This window comes from Aulonocara sp. 'chitande type north' Nkhata Bay, linkage group LG23 (assembly GCF_057382095.1).
Source record: "Aulonocara sp. 'chitande type north' Nkhata Bay isolate Kocher_YH1m ecotype deep benthic linkage group LG23, A_spYH_male_GT1.1, whole genome shotgun sequence".
In the NCBI taxonomy this organism is placed as follows: domain Eukaryota; kingdom Metazoa; phylum Chordata; class Actinopteri; order Cichliformes; family Cichlidae; genus Aulonocara; species Aulonocara sp. 'chitande type north' Nkhata Bay.
The window spans coordinates 23,514,041-23,533,951 of record NC_141365.1 but is presented as its reverse complement, the minus strand read 5'-3'; the positions used below and the strand labels follow the sequence as shown (position 1 = coordinate 23,533,951).

The 19,911-nt window shown below is 39.9% G+C and overlaps 1 protein-coding gene across 2 annotated transcripts in view; it reads left to right on the top strand.

Moving 5' to 3' along the window:
* Positions 1 to 19,911, top strand: part of stk11ip (serine/threonine kinase 11 interacting protein) — a 39,596-nt gene that overhangs the window by 9,841 nt on the left and 9,844 nt on the right. Inside the window, exons 14-22 of one of the 2 annotated variants that reach the window (XM_086283866.1) lie at positions 30 to 533; positions 687 to 904; positions 1,008 to 1,118; positions 2,465 to 2,705; positions 5,415 to 5,572; positions 5,669 to 5,921; positions 9,522 to 9,631; positions 10,539 to 10,636; positions 14,178 to 14,356. In XM_086283866.1, the coding sequence (XP_086139992.1) occupies positions 30 to 533; positions 687 to 904; positions 1,008 to 1,118; positions 2,465 to 2,705; positions 5,415 to 5,572; positions 5,669 to 5,921; positions 9,522 to 9,631; positions 10,539 to 10,636; positions 14,178 to 14,356 (1,872 nt within the window). Of the gene's footprint in view, positions 1 to 29; positions 534 to 686; positions 905 to 1,007; positions 1,119 to 2,464; positions 2,706 to 5,414; positions 5,573 to 5,668; positions 5,922 to 9,521; positions 9,632 to 10,538; positions 10,637 to 14,174; positions 14,357 to 19,911 lie in introns of both variants that reach the window. The other variant, XM_086283865.1, reaches the window with a different exon arrangement.

Genomic DNA, 19,911 nt, shown 5'->3' with positions numbered 1-19,911 from the left:
TGTTTTTTCTGTTCTTTTTCCTCTTCTAGGCATCGTCCTTCAGCACCAGCAGGAGATTGAACGCATGTCCAGCTTCAGGGAACAACTCGGAGAAGACTGGCTAAGATATGAACACCATCTAGATGGAGCTTCACCCTTAACGCTCACCACCACTGTTAACCAGCAAACCTCCTGCTCTCAAACCCTCTCCAACGGCCTCACCACCACCATCGCTACTACCACTACATCTATCCCACAGCAGCAGCCATTGCCGCCGTCTTCCCACAAGGTCCCGGAAGTCCTCCCACCACCTATTCTTTCCTCTGAACCCAGAAATGAGGCCTCTGACGTGGATGCAGACCTGGAAATGGAGTCCACCTTGCAAGGTGGTCAGACCCCTCAGCTGACAGAGTCCACCTTGGATAACAGCATGGTAGATGGGCTGGTGATGAGCCAGGGAGTAGTGAGTTCACCTCAGCCAAGTCCAGAGAGCCACAGGTCTGCTAGAGCAGCGAGTGGCGAGACCAATCATGAAGAAGAAGAGGATTTAGGAGGTAGGGAGGTTGAAAATTGAGAAACATTTTAAACAGTATCTAACTCAATATGTGCTCGACTTAACAAAATGCAGTTATTCTGAAGGATAATCAGCACAAATCTCCTCCAGTTATGATCTGCTTTCTCTGACTACTACTTTTCTTTTCTCTTAGTGGACCTTTGTCACCCTCTGCTTGTTGGTGTCTTATCTGACAAAGAGGAGGGGCTTGGTGAAGGTCAGTGGCAGAGGAAGGGAAGAAGGGAGGTGTTCTTGTGCATCAAAAAGGGCTTAGTGCTTGAGATGGACATGCAGTGTGGCCAGGAGAGATGCCGTCTGGAGCTGGATAGCCTGGCTAAGGTGGAAACAACTGAGGCTGCGTGGACCCGAGGGGTATGAAAGGAGATTCTTCATCTTCATCTCTAACATCTTTACGTCTATAAAGGAAAATATAATGTTTTTATCAACTTGATAAATGACTTTGACTATCTTTCAGGATTTAGAAAATCAGTTTCCAGCTGTAGAACTTTACTTTGACTACATCAGCAAGGACAAACGAAGGAGACGCTACGTCCTGTTAGATGATGACCCTCAGCAAGCACTGCAGGTTAGCTGAAAAACTCTCACACATTTAAATTCATGCACACAAACTTCTGTTGCCAGGAGTGGTTGTTTGTGCTGTCAATTTTCCCACACATCAATGCAGATGACGTGCAAGGTGCGTACAATGAAGCAGTGTACGTAAATAAGAACACCCACCCACTGACTTCTTGGACATGCTGTAGTTGTCTGGGCATGTTCACAGGCTGTCCTCTGCTCAGTCCATGTTACCTTTGTGTACCTGACGACAATCAACAGCAGTACAATCTAAAACCTGTGTCAGATGAAATGTTAAAAGCAGAAAGCTGTTCAGTTAATATGTAATGTATGTTTAAATACACACATAACTGAATTACGTGTAAAACCAAACGAGCACCTTGAGGTTCTACTTAAGGAAAGAACTAAGAATGACTGCTAGTTTCAGAAATTTGTCAAACGTAGTAGTTTATGGAAACCCATTCTAATATTTTCTCGAGTTCTCCTATCCTGTTAAGACAGGGGTGTCAAACTCAAATACACAGTGGGCCAAAACTCAAAACTGGAACAAAGTCGCGGGCTAACGTTAATATTTATTGAAATATATTTATTCCTCCAGATATAAGAATGAATCTTTTCTAATGGACTCAAAAACGTTTTGCTGAAAAACTGAATATGGAACAAGCAAAGCTTAATACTAAACAATATATATATTAGCTGTATAATACCAGTAGGCCAGCTCTGATAGTAATTTGGTATGGCTTCGCGGGCCAAATGTAATTAGGCTGCGGGCCAGAGTTTGACGCCTATGTGTTAAGACATTTTATATAAATACTTCAGTTTTTAGCTTGCAGTCGCCTGTCAGAGAGAAAAGCAAAGAGAATGCTTGTATATCTCATGGGCTGCAGGCAGAAATGTATTATTACCACCTTTCTCTCCTCCAGAATTATTTCTTATTTTTTATTTTGCTGATCAGGTTCTGACTGACATATTGTCTAATAATAAGGTGCAGCCTGTTGTGGAGCACCGCACAAACTTAAGATGTAGCTCTCCATGACAGTCCCAGTTTCTCATGCGGCCTCGTGGGAAAATTGCCTGCCCATGTTTGATATGAGAATCCTCTATTGTAACAGTATATCTGTGACATAAAATAACACAAAGCATTATAGGTACCCTTTAATTTTCTATATAATTTTTTTGTGTAGTTACAGGAAAAAGTTAATATTGTCTGGAATGTGTGGAGAATGCTTGTATATCTCTGAACTGCTGTAAAAAATGTATTATTACCACCTTTGACTCCTGCAGAACTGTTTAGTGAGCAGAAATGTCTTGGTTTTCCTGCTTGTTAACAAACATTTTTTTTTTTTTGCTGACCAGGCTCTGACTGACATACTGTCTAATGTGGTGGAGGAAAACCAACGCCGGGTTTCTGAGCTCTGTCACAGCTGCATTCGCCTGCAGTGCCTTCGCTGCAGGTCAGAATTCATTCTTCAGGGAGGGGACGATGAAGAGGAAGCCGGTGAACGAACAACGAAGAGGAGAGGAGCTGTGATGCTATCAGAAGGTGTGCAGGAACAGGACGGGGAGGAGCTGATAGAGGCACAGTGGGCCAGCAAAGGTGAGAGTGAGTTCCTGCAGCGTTCATCGTCAACAGTTGATAAACAGACACAGGAAGAGGCACTCAGTAAAGTGAGTGTTATATGTATATAACACTCCAGGCAGATAAAATCAATATTATTCTTTCTTTAAGTATTTTTGCATGTTTTCTCTTTAAATTGGCATCCATAAAGTTAAAATGTGCAGAGGAAAAAATGTACAAACAGCAAAAAGAGTTTAAGAAAAACCTTTTGATCTGTTTGCACTAGCCAGATGTTTGGAGCTGTTTTGAAATGGGGAAAAATGCACTTAAGGCAACAAAATGCACTTTTGTTAAAAAAATACAACAAAAAAAAATAGAAAACTGCCAAACCAAGGTGATATCTGGCTTTAGTTTATAGCTGAATCTGTCATCGTCACATGTGAGAGGAGCCCACACACACATGTGCACAGACATGCACACTACAACACTCATTCTGATTCATCCATGAAACTGAGTCATCCCTGATGAATCATGGTCACTCTCACGAACTAAACTATCCTTAAATAGCCAAGTACTAGATGTTTCTAGATGAGGAGATTTTATTTATAAAGCACCTTTTGTATACAAAGAGAGATTAAATGTCTTGCACAGAGAAATAAATCGTTCCAAAAAAAGCACAGACAGGTCTATAAAGAGGTAAAACAATCTTGTGCTCATTTCCAGCTCCATATGTTTTTTCTTAGACTCTCCTAGAGTAGCTTTGCATGATTAACAAAATAACCCTTAGTTCTCTTTGAGCCCTAAGCTTTCTTTTTTTAGCCAGTGCTTTTCAAACTGTGGGTCAAGCAATAGTGGTGGGATACATAGCTACAGCACGTCGTCGGTGGAAGACCAGGGTCAAAATACACAATAAATTGAATGATAAAAATAAACGGTGAAGAGTTTGCTGCTGCTGTCTTGCTAACCTCAGGTTATTAAAGTTCAGCTGGGCTGGTTCTTTATTATTAATGAAAATGGGTGGTGAGTAAATTATAGGTTTACTTATTTTCACAGGCAAACAGGCACAAAGCACTGTGAACAAAAAGATGCCATTTTGGTCATAATGGCCAATAAAAAGATATAATAAAGGGCAGTTTAAACTAAAATGAGCAGTTTAAACATAAATAAATGATAATAATTCAATAATCCGGTGGTGGGTGTGAAGCTTTACTTTTTGGACTCTGATCTAGGGGATGGCCAAAATGTCTCAGAATCACTGCTTTAAGCCAACTTTCATATACATTTCTATACCCTGCAAACAGAAGGTCTGTGAGTCAGGAGGAAACTAAGCCAAAAATGTCCACCATTTTTATCTTGTTTATCAAGATAAAAATGGTGAATAATGCAGTAAGATAATGAATAATGCTATAATAGTAAGAGGCAGATTTTTTTAATGATTAATATATGTGGGTCTGCAGGTTTTGTGCTACCATAAAAACCAAAGCAGAAATGACACAAGGTCACACATTGCGAGTACCAAATTCATTTGATTTCAGAGTACTTGCCAACTATCAGTTTCCCATGATTTCACAAGACAAAATGTTAGTTTTAGACAGCCTCTCTCGAAGCGTCAAACACGTTATCTCGTGGATTCCATAGCCAAGAGTTCCCACTTCAGCAGGATGCAGATAATAGTCATCATTCCAGCAGCCTCCTACCCGCAATCCAACCAAACCTGACATTAAGACCTGCACGGGCTTGTACAGACTGTGTTCAACAAATGTTTGGAGAGTTTTTTTTGGAACCATACACCTTTTGTTAGTGTGCTTAGTCTGTGGTTCTGCTGACATTTTGGGCAACAAAAGATTTTTTCACGTTGCACGTGTCTGGACGTAGACAGTTGTTTGCCTGTGGGTTACAGAATACACTCCTTGTAGATAAAATATAATCTCCTTTGACCTGAAACATATCCATGCATGTTTTCTGTCACTCTCCTCTGTTGTTTTCAGATTTCTTTTAAACATCCTGTTATTCTTGAGTACAAAACCTAAGTTCAAACAGGTTTATTATACAACCCTTGTCTTTTTGTATCTTGACATGAAAAATATGTAACAACATATCTTGATTAAAAAACAATACATCTTGATTTCCATACAGTTGTTACAGTAACTTTGTTAAACTGGACCTATTTCTATCTCTTGGATATTACAAGAGAAGCTCTGCATGAGTCACAGGTTAGAAAAGTCGTATCTTTTACCGCGTCTTGGTGTAGCTACTCCATTCATCTACTGAATGAAGAAAGGCCTTTTAGTTCCTTTCTCTTCAAGGCCACCCTCCCATTAAGCCTACTCTTTTTCTCAAATTTGCTGCCCCTCGCAAACAGAAGGTTTGAACAGCAGGTTGCCGGGGCTTCTTTAGCCTGTTTTGGAGAGCCTCACCAATAAGCTTATATAGAGGTACAGCCTGTTGTGGAGGGCCTCACCAGTAATCTTTAAAAGAAGTACAGCCTATTGTGGAGGGGTACACCAAGAAATGTAAGAATAGGTGTGGCCTGTTTTGGAGGCCCACACCATTAATCTTATAAAGATGTGCCGCTATCTGCAACAGTCCCAGTTTCTCATGATCCAGATATACTGACCTCATTATTTGAATATTTTTTTAGCAACGTTTAATATGAGATTGCATCATTGTAATAGTGTTTTTATGACATAAAATAAGGAAAAACCTTACAGGTCCCCTTTACTATATACTTTTTGTGTGTATTTACAGGAAAAAGTCAGATTTGTCCAGAATGTGGCAGTGACCATGTTGTCCAAGTGGCTGTTCAAACGTCTCCCTACAGCAGTACACCCATCCAGCGTTCATTCAGGACCGACAGTGACGATGACCATCGGGACATAACTGTGAGCATGCAAAGTGCTAATAAGGTATTTCCCATATGTTAAATTATTCACTGTCTTTTGCCATGTCTCCTGCGGTAATTGATTTTCAGAATTGTTAATGTTTTCTTTGTTCTACATCAGGATGATTACACAGATGCTAGTAGCAGCAGCAGTCCCATCCCAGAAGCTGTTACCGCAGCAGAAGAGTCCATGTTTGTCACTGCCCAAGGAAGCTCTTTCTTCATTGGAGATAGTCCAAGTCAGACCAGTCACCTTTCCTGCAACTCAGTGTGCCAAAGTAGAGAGGACCTAGCAGGCAGCTACCACTACACCACTACTGGTGCTACACCACCTCAAGTGCAAGCACAGCCTGCAGAAAGGTCCACCCCTAATGGTGAGTCTGCCCTTTGAAGACAATGCAAGTAATGAGGGTCCAGGTTCATACATTAAATCCGCGTCTATGTCGTTTGAGCTGTTCAGCCAGTAGATTTCAACCCAGGACAGGACTTACTGTGACAGAAAGACAATACTAACCTGACATTTAACTACATACACAAAATGGAAATACACTAAGGTCTTAAAATAGGAATTTTAACAAAACATTTAGAACAAATAAAATAAATTCAATACAACAATTCAGACTACTAATGAAAGTTGCATGTAAGTAGTAGGTTTTCACTTGAATAGGGTTCAGCAGATTGCATCACCACTAATCTTTTTTAACCATATGGATTTAAATTTAGGAACCAGTTCATGTGTTTTTCTCTTCAGATCAAACTGTCTTAGCCTCCCTTCCTCCTCCTCACTTTCAAACATCATATAAACACAAAAATAACTAAAGCATAAAATTAAATGTTCAGGCCTTTGTTTTCTCTTTGTTTTTTGTTTTCTTTGGCTCATGGCACAATATTTGGATACATGTTACACTGTGACATTTGTATATGCTCACATGTTATTGTTTATTACAGTACCCTAACTACTGGTTTCGGTGTGTACTGTACTTCACAATGGCCATTTGAATTGTGTGGTCTGTAATGGGATGATTAAAGGGAATCATTTATTACACCCACATACAGGTAAAAAAAAAAAGACAGATTGAGTGACAGAATCACTTTAGGACCACACATGTGGCACACTAATTAAAGTGGCCTTGTGGATTTTGCTGTGTGGGGAAGGTAAGAGGAGCTGAGAATTAGATATAATCAGATACTACAACGAGACGTTCCCTATAGCCTGACATTCACAGTCATCTAGACCTCCAAAGCGAAGCTGATTGGATAAATTATCTGTCAACAGGGTATCCTGGAAGATTAAATAAGCAATTGGTGTTGTTGTTGTTTTTATGATTAGTTCATTGGGTGCATAGATAAAACTATAGTCATAAAATGTATATATAATGAATTCACATATGTTGTTTTTTTTAAAGATATTCATGGACTTTGAGATGTATTCTTTATTTCTTTATTGTATCACAAACTCATGTGATTTAGGATTTTATAAATGTCTGTTATTTATGTCGTGGGAGGGGGGGGCTTTTAGACAGTCTGTGTTTGTGGATGAACAACTTCATTAACTTTGTACTTACTAATGTTTAAATGTTTGCTATCACCTGGCCATGGACTACGACCAGGTGGTGGTTTATTGAGAGTCACACCCAAATGTGGAAAGGCTGAGGGTGGCCACAGGCTAAAAGGCTTCTCCGTTTCCTCTTACAAGCTTTCCTCTTATAATATTTGTAAATGTGAATGCCGAAGTTCTTATTAATACTTTGGATTTAAGTGGTTTAGCACCCATTAGACTGTTTAATCATTTTGAATTGAGCATGCTGTTGTTTCTTTTGTCTAGCTGTTAGCTTGTTACCTTTATTACGATAAAGGGCGATTGTGGCTCTAGAGTTCGTCTTGTAATCGGTAGGTTGCCGGTTCGAGCCCCGGCTCCAACAGTCTCGGTCGTTGTGTCCTTGGGCAAGACACTTCACCCGTTACCTACTGGTGGTGGTCAGAGGGCCCAGTGGCGCCAGTGTCCGGCAGCCTCGCCTCTGTCAGTGCGCCCCAGCTGTGGCTACAATGTAGCTTGCCATCACCAGTGTGTGAATGTGTGTGTGAATGGGTGGATGACTGAATGTAGTGTAAAGCGCTTTGGGGTCCATAGGGAAAGCGCTATACAAATACAGGACGTTTACCGTTTACTTTTTGGAGCAACTCTGCAGTGACAAAAGGCAGGAAGACAGAATAACTGTTGTACCCTCGACTGAACTGTTTCCTTATTCTTTTTTTTCTTTTCGTTTTTCTTTTGTTGTGGCAGCGGGCACAATGCACAGCAGATGTTACACTGTGGCTTTTGTATACACTGCTATGAAAAAGTATTTGTCCCCTTCCTTATTTAGCAATTTTTTGGATATTTGTCATGTTTCCAATCATTAAACAAGTTTTAATTCTTGACAAAGATTACCCAAGTAAATAAAAAACCTTAAACTTAGAATTTATTTGATCTGAAACATATAAGCGTCACATGCAAAAAACTAAGAAATCAAAAAGGGGGCAAAGGCTTTTTCACAGCACTGTATCTTAGGCTTGTAGAGCATTTTATAGTCACTATTCCAACACTCTGTTGTCGTAAAAGAGAAATGAAGAGCTTGGTAATGAAAGCATCACTTCACCTCAAATGTCAACTCTTCTTATCAGTTAACTGCAGGCACAGTGCACATCTTTGGACGGATAAGCGAGCGCTTGTCATAAAGAGTAGTGGTTGAACTCTTTCGAGTCATGCTTTAAACCTTTCGGCTGTTAGCCGGTAGTATAGTTTTAAAAACAATACAGCTAAACATGCACCTTTTAACCGCACCCAAGTGAAATTCTGACATGCATACCCAACATACACATACATACATTTTTACATCTAAAATAACGTTGTTGGCAGCACTGTTTATTGAAGAACAAGCCAAACAGCAGTAAAATATAAGTGGTTTTATTGCTTCAAACTCAAATTCTGCACTTCGCGTGGTCATTGTAAAACACATCAGCAGTGGCATGTGGTTTAAACTGTTTACATCGGCTTTACTGCCTTTGCTAAAGACAGATGTAAGTCCTAATTGAAAGTGAGCGCAGACTGAGAAATATTTATGAATATTGTGTGGCACAGAAATCCTCTGAGCTGCTCTGTATCTCTGTGACAGCATCTGACTCCCCCCCCCACATCTGGCTGCCATTTTTAGATGAACCACATGGTAAATGTGCAACAAGACAGATTGGAGTCATTGCTGGAAGTGATGGGAGAGGAATGAAAGCCTCAGAGAGGGAAGGCCGAGTCGTAATGATAGCTTTCTGTATCTTTTTTCCTCTGTGTTTTTTCCAATTGTGAGATTGCAGTTGCAGAGCCATGTAATCTGTCCTTCTGAAATGGCAGTTTTGTTCTGGAGAACTCATCCCAAAACACTGACGCACATTGAATATGGGGTTTGTTTGGGGGGTTTTTTAGCGACACAGTGCATCCATTGTTCCAGAGCACCTCTTCAACCGGTCTCTAAAGACTCGTCAACCTGTGCGTATGCTTGTGTGTGCATGCACCTCTCCCCATTTAAAAGCAGTTATCTGAAAGTTCAAAGGCTGTTTTAATCAGATCTCTGTTTGCACTCTTCTCAAATCAAAGGCCTCAGCTTTGGTCTCTGCAGATCTGTGCCCTGTTGTTTTTGATCAGCTACAACCATCCATCACAGTTCTAATAACTTCTGTTGCTGTTCTTTGGTGGATTTATTGCTCTTAAATGCCTTTCTGCATGAGGGCTGTTGGCCAGCGCTGCAGTCTGCTACAGTAAACTCTGAATATGGTTTCATAAAAACCAAGAAATACTGTATGCAAGGCTTCCCAGTGTTTCCAGGAAGCTACGCTATAACGATATTAATGTAGAATCATCTGAAAGCATAAATACAAAGCTGATTTTAGTTACTTTGTAACTTATCATGACTTAGTTTTTTTTTCTCATATATATTTTTTAGATGATTTGGATCTTCTGTCTGAGGATTACGAGGTGGTGGACCATCGGCTCAAGCTTTTCCTGGATGTAGAAGTCTTTGAGGAAGAAGAAGAACTTCATTCTTTCCTTAAGGTTTGTGAGCCTCACACAGAGCTTAGAGCTTAAAAACCAAAGAAAAAAATGTATTATTGTATGGTTTCATAATTCACAGTAAAGAGAAGATTGAGAAAATATGTTTTCAGGGTCTTTAAATCAAACACTATTGTTTCCAGACTCTATGTTAAAGCACAAGTTTGCCGGCAATGGCAGCCTATGACTGATCGCTCAATTTTGGCAGTGCAGCGTTTTTATATGTCGGTGTTATTGTTTCTTTTGTGACTGTGGTTTTAAAGGAAAAAAACAACAAAAAACTTTAGATTATCTCCCCAGTGGGGTGAAAAAAATTCCAACTTAATAGCTGGTGACAACTTTAAGACCTATTACCCTTCATCTGCGGTTTCATCTCAGTCAGCCAAGACGAACTCTGACAGTAAATCTCCCAGGATCCCATTGAAGCCCCACTCTTCTTCTTCTTCTTTTTCTTCTTCCTCTTCTTTGGCTCCTTTGTGTAGCTTGTGCACTGCTGTCGTCATTAAATGTTGTTTGAGACTTCTTCGAATCACCAGGCTGTTGCTTGTCTCTATGAGACACTTGTACAAAGAGCAAAAAGGACCAAGCAGCTGGAAACAGGAAGTCACACACCATTCATCTTGGTTATGTTTATTTACCCAGTGACAGGGGCTGCTCCATTTTTCACTTGTTCTCTTACTTCTTGCGTTATATTGGAGGAAATGATACAAGAAAACTTACAGAGCTTGGTTTCATCTGATAATGTGGTTGTTTAATAGTTTATTGTTGACTTTATGGTGCTCATTACAATGTTGTAAAAGAGTTTATCAGCACAGGAGAGCCTCTCTGTTCTTCTGCTAAGACAGTCAGTGTTTTCCAGCTTTTTGTCATTTACCCCCTTCTGTTTGCTTGTTTTTCTCTGGACTTTCAGATGTCAGCTGTCAAATTTGGAGAACCTGGGGAGGTTCCCTCGCTGCTGGTTGTCTCAAATCGACGTATTTATTTCCTGGAAATGACATCAGATTTGCAGTAAGTAGAGCAATTTTGTTCACACAAAGCTGATTAAGCCAGTCTTTCCCAAGTAAATCTCTGTGTTTCCCAGCATAATGGAGTTTTGTAGCATCCTTTACCCACATGTGTTTCACTTCAGCCAGTAGTGATTAGTTTGTTAGCGGTGAAGAGGGGACGAACTGTAGTGACAGAATTGGGGACAAGAGTTTCTAAAGCTCCAGATAAATCACAAAGTTTTTGTTCAAACAAAAAACAACACTACAGAGAAGGCAAACATGAATGACCGTCAGTGCCGTCTTGGAACCCATCAACTACTCTGCTTCTGATGCAAAAAGCATCTTAAAAAGCTAACAAAACATTAAATCATCATCAGATGATTGGCAATCATTTCAAGATTGTATTTCAGTAACTGTAGTCTTACCTTTCCTTCTGCAACCGAAGCTTGCTCCAGTATGATTGGTCAGTAGAGTCAGATCATAAACCAATTTTAATATAAGATAAGATAAGATAAGATAAGATAACCTTTATTAGTCCCACACGTGGGAAATTTGTTTTGTCACAGCAGGAGTGGACAGTGCAAAAGTTATGAGGCAAAAATTAGAATACAATAAGAATAAATACAGTACACAACTGTACAGAATAGAATAAAATAAAATACTATATACAGTAGAATAAAATAAAATAAATATACAATAAGATAAAAATAGAATACAAATACAAATACTATATACAACTGAGTAAAAATACAACGATGACAGAAAGGATTATTGCACTTAGTGTTATTGCACATGTGTGGATGTGTGTGCTTGATCAGTTAAAGTCTTTATTATGGAGTCTGACAGCAGTGGGGAGGAAAGACCTGCGAAATCTCTCCGTCCCACACCGTGGGTGCCGCAGTCTCCCACTGAAGGAGCTGCTCAGTGCTGTCACAGTCTGCTGCATGGGGTGGGAGATGTTGTCCATCAGGGATGACAGCTTAGCCGTCGTTCTCCTGTCACTCACCACCTCCACTGGGTCCAGAGGGCATCCTAGAACAGAGCTGGCCCTTCGGATCACCCTGTTCAGTCTCTTCCTGTCCCCAGCAGAGATGCTGCCGCCCCAGCAGACCACGCCATAAAAGATAGCAGAAGCCACAACAGAGTCATAGAATTTCTTCAGGAGTGGGCCCTCCACTCCAAACGACCTGAGTCTCCGCAGCAGGTACAGCCTGCTCTGCCCTTTCCTGTAGAGGGCGTCTGAGTTATGAGTCCAGTCCAGTCTATTGTTCAGATGAACACCAAGGTACCTGTAGCTGTCCACAGCCTCAATGTCCATACCTTGGATGTTCAGTGGTTGCAGTGGAGAATGCTTGTGCCTGCGGAAGTCTACCACCAGTTCCTTGGTTTTACTGGCGTTGATCTGGAGGTAGTTCAGCTGGCACCAGTCCACAAAGTCTTATGGTCTTATTTATATAATATAAATATAACTTGAGTAAATACAAAATGCTCTTTGTAAATGATGATTTCATTTAAGGGAAAAAAACTATTTAGACCTGGGGGGGAATCAAGAGTTTGCAATAACTGGCACGTCACTGTGGGGGAATTTTGGCCCTCTCTTCTTTGCAGAATTGTTTCAATTCAGCCACATTGGACATGCTGTTTAAGGTCAATGCCAAAGCATCTTAAGTTCAGGATTTGAATCCAAACTTTGATTAGGCCACCCTAAAATCCTCATTTTGGGATTTTTAAAAAAAAATTTTTGAGTCATTCAGAGGTGCTTCAGGAACTGAACTGATAGTCATCCTCTTTCAGGATTTTCCTTACTTGAGCAAAGCAGCCCCAGACCGTCACACTACCACCACCATGTTTGACTGGACTGTTGCTATGATGTCCATTTTACGAAATGCTGTTAGTTTTATGTCAGATGTAACGGGACTCAGACCTTCCAAAAAGTGCAGCTTTTGTCTCATGAGTCCACAGGATATTTTCCAAAAGTCTTGGGAATCATCAAGATGTTTTTGGTAAATGTGAGACGTTGTCTTTGTGATCTTTTTGGTCAGCAGTGGTTTTCTCCTTGAACTCTCCCATGGATGCCATTTTTACCCAGTATTTGTCTTATTGTTGAATCATGAACTCTGACCTTAACAAGTGAGGCCTGCAGTTCTTTAGATGTTGTTCTGGTTCTTTGGTGACCTCCTGGATGAGTCGTTGATGTGCTGTTGGGGGTTGGTGACTCCTGGTACGGTTCACGCCTGTTCCAAGTTTTCTCCTTTTGTGTATAATGGTTCTCACTGGAGTCTCAAAGCCTTGTAAATGGCTTTGTAAAAACTGAAAGATGTCAGTAACTTTGTTTCTCAGCTCTTTCTTTAGATTGTGGCATCACGTGTTGGTTCTGAAATCATTTCACCTACTTCGCTTGACAGACAGGCTCTATTTAAGTGATTTATTGATTCAACAGGTCTGTCAGTAATCAGACCTGAGATTGGGGAGTGAAACTGAACTCAGCTTTCTAAAAATGTGGTGAATCCCACTTTATTCATGATTTTACAATGCAAGGCAATTGCTTGTAACACAGAGCGAGGTAGGTTTGGATAACTCTTTTCCTTTAATGAATGAAACTGTCAGTTACCAACTGCATTTAGTACTTATTTGGATTATTGTTGTCTAATATTATAATTTGCTTGGTAAGCAGCAAAAAATCAGGACGGGGCAAGTACATTTTCAAGACACTGTATGATGCATATTTGTTTGCTTTCTTACATTTATTGTATCTTGTTTGAACTGTGATGGCAATACTATGAGTTTTGCAGTTTTATTTTAGTACTTTATGTAGACCTTAATGACAAAAACGATCTCAGCACTTTTTCTAGCTTTGTGGTATCTCCAGTGCCTCGGTGATTGATTTACGTTGAATCAAGTGTGAAGACTTTCCCCAAGAGCAGGGGTATGCCGACCATAAACCCGAAACAGATAAAAAGATGATTAAATCAAAGCCACTTAAGGACAAGTTTAAGCAGCGTCCTCAAAGCTGACTTTTCCATGCAACCACGTGGCAGATAACAATTATGTCTTGTGATGGTGGTGAAAAACTCAGCACCCTCTGATTAGGATCTGGTTAATATTGCACAACCTGCCGAGCAGAATAACCTGTTTCTAGGTCACATCTTGAAAACACATTGATCTCAAAGCGTCTGCAGTCCCTGGGCTCTTTTCTGTTTTTCTCCCCTCTGTGAGAAATTTGTTGGCCATAATAGGTCGACTTCCCTCACACATCAGCTTTTCCTCTGATGCTCTTCCAAGGTGGCGTCAAAAGTTGCTATGTACTGCATGTTGCAGGTGCTGAATTCTCTTGTTCTTGGCACTGTCTCGGAAACCAGACTGTTAATATGGATTTGACCCGGTGTCCTAATCCCTGAAAAATGAGGCATTACATAAGTTACTGATGTGATTTGTACTAACAAAACTCTGACTTTTACAAACGGATTACAAGTGTCAGACATCACGTAAACTGTTTAATCGAGGTCAGCGAGGCAGGACATTTTCTTTACCTCCTGATGCCTCATGTTGTTTCCTCCCAGCAGAGGCCAGCTCACCAATTGGCTGCAGAAAAGGGACAGCTACCCAATCATGGAGCTGAGCTACCTGGAGGTGGGGCTGGGCTCTCAGAGCATCCACATGGAGTTTGAAGATGTGGGCGTGGCCTACACGCTACTCGTGAGGGACAGCGTGCGGTGCAAACGCTTCTTTGGCCGTTTAACAGGTAAAAAAGAAACCCCACAGAATAAAAGGAAACTGTATGGAAGTTTTTATTTTGTTAATATAGTCAGAAAGACAATGTGACTGTCCCGTTCTCGCTGTGTTTACTGGTTACACTGGGTTCAGGATTAACCTCAGGGCACAGTGAGGGAAGATTAAACACAGTTAACCTAATTTTAAAAGTTGGAGGGCTGTGTTACGTCCCTGAGGCAGACATTTGAACAACATGTTCCCTGTCACAGACCCACTCGCCGCCACAAAGTAATACTATACCATATGTGTGCTTTGTGACGCAAATTTCTACCCGTCCCCCTCAGTATTGGGTTTCCACAGACTGAGCACATCACCACACCAACTTGTCTGACTGAGAGGACCAGAGGCTGAGAGGAAAACCTTTTATTATACAGGAACTTCTTCCTGGGCTTTGGAATGTCTGGAGAAATATGGAAAATCAATTTGACAGTTACCAGCCCCTAAACATTTGGAGAAAAACAGAAAAACATTTTGGCATGTGTGGAATAGGATCGACGCTTAGTTTTAGCACATGTAACGTTTTGATATTGAACCCATGCGAACAAAAATTACAATTAAAACAGCACAGAGAGGGATGGTCCCTGATGTTTGTACAGATCAAGCCTGATGGATGTGGAAAAAAAAGCACGAGATGTGTTTTGTATATGGACTTTTTAAGGATCTTGCTCAGTTTATTTACTTGTTTTGATTTCTGTTCACGTAGAAGTCTTAACTGAACAACAACCTGGGACAGGATACAGTTAGCATAGCAAAGCTACCTCCTAATTCAGACCAAGCTAATGGCTCAGTCACAAGTAAAAGTAGGACAGCATTCTCCTTACAACTACAAACAAAACCGATGGCTGCCTTTTAATTGTGTTGAATTTTTTCACATTCTGTGACCGATTACCACGTGTGGTGACTAAATGGTTACACAGAGCTGGAGGGTATTCAACACTGACGACCACTTTTGTTAACTGCAATCACTCTCAAAGAGATTGTTCAAGTTCAAATAATTGGTGTGTAGTTTATAAATACAGACAGATTGCCAACATGTTGCAATCAATCTGAATGAGTCTTTGTCAATGAGCACAACTCAACTGGCTGCCAGCTGGTTGACACGGTTATAGGCGCTGCTTTGTTGAAGCTGCAAAGCTGTCCCACCATCTTGAATATAGTGGCCAAGATGGACATCACCGTTCTACGTAATCTACCGCATGTCTGTGGCTAGAGACCGGTCAAATATGTGGCTCGTGTTTCATTCTCACCTCAAGCCTCATTTCTTGAACTGAATTCAGGGCTCTAACACATAAACATGCATAAATATGCTCATTGTTAGCCTGCCTAATGTTAGGCTGGAGTGTCTGTCGAGTATCGAGTTTATTCACTAACTGTCCAAGTCCAATAATGTTAGATCCAAAAACAAAGTTTTACTAACAGCAGCTAACATAGGCCTACAGCAGCTCACAGGGGCAAAAACATTGGCATTTGCTGACAGAAAAGTCCATGATATCCTCAAGATGTCACCTCAGTATCGCTATCATCAGAGAGAAGTGAGTTTTGCTGACTTATTTACTTATTTACAAACATTGCAACATAATTTTGAGGCTACAAGTGTAATTATTTCAGATCATATCAAATCTTTTTACATATTGTTTTAAGAGGAAGGGGTAATCTGTTTTTATAAATGCTCTATTTTTCCTTTTCAAAGGAATGTTTAAAAAGGCAAAAACCTTTAAAAAAAATTGACATTTTGCACGCATCGCTTATAGAAAGGGTCTGAAACAACTGCCAATTATCAAAAGTGGGCAGATTTTCCCTTTTGCAAGTAATTCTCTGAAGGCTTCCTGCCACAGTAGTGGGTATATATTTTAGCCAAAATAGTCCTGAATCTCTGCTGAGAGTCGCTACCACAATTTGGTTTCATTTACCAACGCGCTTTTGTAAGAGTTGCATTTAGTGGTTGGTCATTGAAGATAAATTATTTTAATATAATTTTCACTCTGGTTTCATCTTTCAGTAAAAAATACAACAACAAAAAAACAGAAGAAACATTTCAATGTAATGTACTGAAACAAAAAGGCAGTTCATTATCTAAATATGTTTGTCTGACGAATGTTTCCAAAGCTAAATTCGAGCCTCACCCACATATATGAGAGTATTTATGAACTTATTTGATCCTCTCACTGACCAGGATCAAGGAACATTTTAGGCATCCCACTTGCTTCTTTCTTCTCCCTCTTCCTTGAAGTTTTGTCTCTCCACTAACAGCATTTTCTTTTTAAGTCCATAAACCGCTCATTTACTGCATTGTATTCTTTGTGGGTGAAAATAATTCCAGATTGCTTTCAGCAAGACCAGAATGTCTCCAAAACAAAGCAGACGGAGTAGAGAAAAAAAAAACAACAACCCACAAATAAGATCTTTTTGTATCCTTCCAGGTGCTCAGAAGACAAATGAATCCCGATGTTTCTCATTGCTTTAGACACCTACATGTGAATTATACGAAGGCTGTACTTATTTCTGTCCTGAAAACAAAGTGGCTAATATGACAAACTCTCTGATGCCACTGCCAAATTAACCCCGAAAACAGCTGTTGCAATATTTTGTCAGGAGAAATACGGAAAAGCTTAACCATAACAAAGTCTGACTGTTGTCCAAGCTGGCTCCTTTCATGTGGACAAAGTTTTTTCGAAACCACAACTGGAATGACGATGGACTCGCTGCCTGGAAGACAGAGGAAGGATGTGGTTATAACAGGGACAGTTTTCTGGAGCTTAGAGCTTCTTTCTCCAACCTAGTCTGACACAGCTTTATTGAAACAGGAGAGATAACACAAGACCTCTGGAATCTACGGCCCAGTGTTTTTTGGGGTGTTTTTTTTGGGTGGGGGGGTCTGCCAGGTCTTTTCTCATGCTTGAAGGACTCTATTAATGTTCACTGTTGCAATCAAACCGTGTTGTAGAAGATTTGGTGCGAGTTGTCGGTATCAACAGAGAGAGATGTTGCTTTGGAAACTGGAATTAGAAAATCAAATCTTTACCCATTTCCTGTCCCGGGTGTCTAACGTATCAGACAGTGGTTTGGTATTTGATATCATGTGAAAATGATCAGGGGTGTTGTTGTTGGAAGCAGCCACACAGCAATATTGACACAGAGCAGAGCTCTAGTGAAAGTCTGTTTGTTTCAGATTTGGTTCTTAACACGCTCTGCTTGTCACCTTTACTTACTCCTGATTGCGGTCTTGGATGGCACCTTGCTAAACTGTCCACGTTAACACGTTATTTAATCTCGTTGTTAGTCTTAACGCTCACTGCTTCCCCTCAGACATGCTAAACACTGCCAGGAGTGTGGGGAAACTTTGACCCGGGGCCAGTGCAGATTTTCGTGAAAGCAACTGAGCAATCTGTCAGTTTTGTCCAAAATATTTTGAAACTTTTTTTTAAGGAAATTATTAAAATAAATGAATATGAATAAAACTATGCACAGTCTTGAAAAACATCAGACACGTGACACAAAGCGGGGCAAGAACCTTACCTTTTTTATCCAAAGGCAACGGAGTTTGATAAACCACAAGATTTTAAACAATTCGACAATTAGATTTAATGACAAAATATGATTTTTCTTTTCTTATTTTTTTTTTAATTTTTTTTAAGAAATGAAAATGGGTTCTCGTGCAAAGTGGTAACCACTAACTTTTGGATTTAAAAAAAAGGTAGTGGTTACAAATATATGAGAACAAAAAATAAAATGCTGATCTAATTTTGTGGCACTTAATCCTGAGAGGTGAATTATGTGTTTATAAGCACTGATTAGTTCAAAATGATTGTTTAACTTTGAAATTTATCAGGAATGTAAAAACTGTGTGTGTGGCCAATGTCACGACTGGTTTCTGAACCCTAAATCTTTCTTCATGGTTACTGAAATGTCAGTATGAATAAACATTTCATTACATCAAACATTATAGATTGATACACACCTTTTAGAAGCTGGTGTATATTTTTAGAATCATTTTATTAAATTAAGGAACCAAACTGTCGATGAACTTTTGGGGATACGGTGTCATTTTGTAACATAGGTGAAAATTAGATAAGACTTTTTTTTTCTGATTTTCACATTTTTAATAAAGGAAAGCATGTTTTGCCCTCATTTTATGTTCCTTCGGCTGTAACTGAGCCTTGTCCTTTCTTTCTGTCTCCTCCTCAGTGTCTCTTTAAATCTTTGAAATCTCATCTATTCAAACTTGACCCCAGTTATCATTTCTTCCCTTTGTTGTAGTCACACTCAATGATACGCCACAATTCACAACTGTTGGCGTGACCCGGCAGATTGTGTTCCCAGCATTTTCTCAACCACTGATTCAATGGTGCTGATATTTAACACCTGCACCTTATGACAGTTACCAGAAGAAGTTTCGGCTTGGGTTCCACTTTTGTCTTTAGACTTCTTTCCATGAAAGTTTGGGTGTGACATTTCTAGGATAGTACACGTTTACAAGTTTAGAAGTAATATTTGTATCCTTTCACCTGATTGCTTTCTCCTGTTAAATGTTCCTAAACCCCCAAATCTGTCAACTTCATCTAAAATGCCTCAGGAAAGTGAGAACAGAGGAGTGCTACCCTCTCAGCTGATTCAACAAGCTGTAAACCAGCCAGCTGTAAACTGCTGAAATGGTCACATGTCATGTTCAGAAGGAATCTAAGAAATTTTAAGTAAATTTCAGCGGTGAACTAATAGATTTTTGATTGGGAAGGTTGAGGTTTCAGACTCTTAATCTTCATTCAACCTTCATTACATTTTTTGAGTATAGGAACCATTTTTGAATTTTTGGTGGTTGGATATTCCTTAATGTGCTAAATGGAACATGTCAGACAAATGACAAATACACCTCCTGAAACTTAAGATAACCAAATGAAGCAACTACCAGTGCGAACAAAGGATACTGTCAATATTGACTTATCAATAAATTAGAGGATTATCTAGGCAACTGGGGCCTGGATTGTCCATTAATGATGAACTCTGCGATAGATCGATGGACACTGAGTGACACGCTTTATATGTGGAAGTTTCATCTCAGAAATTCTGTGGTTTCTTTTGGAATACTAGAGCTCTTCCACCTCTGGAATTATTTTGCAAATGTCACCTAAAATGACCCTAATGCATCATATCCCACAATGAAAATTGACATCTTAAAAATTTCCACAAATATAAACCCAAATCTTAACAGATTACATATTCAGAATGCTGAAAAAACCTCAGTTTGTACTTTTGTTGGTCAGTCACAGAGGGAGCACACAAATGGCCGCCCCTCCCTGACCCTGGTTCTGCCGTAGGTTTCTTCCTGGTAAAGAGGAGTTTCTCCTTCACACTGTCGCAAAGTGCTTCCTCGCAAGGTTCATCTGATTGTTGGGGGTTTTCTCTGTTTTGTAGGGTCTTTACTTCCCAAGATAAAGCACCTTGAGGTGACTGTTGTTGTTTGTTTCTATTTAAATACATTTGAAATGAAGTGAAACTGAATGCTAAAAACAATGAAATGACTGCGGCCAC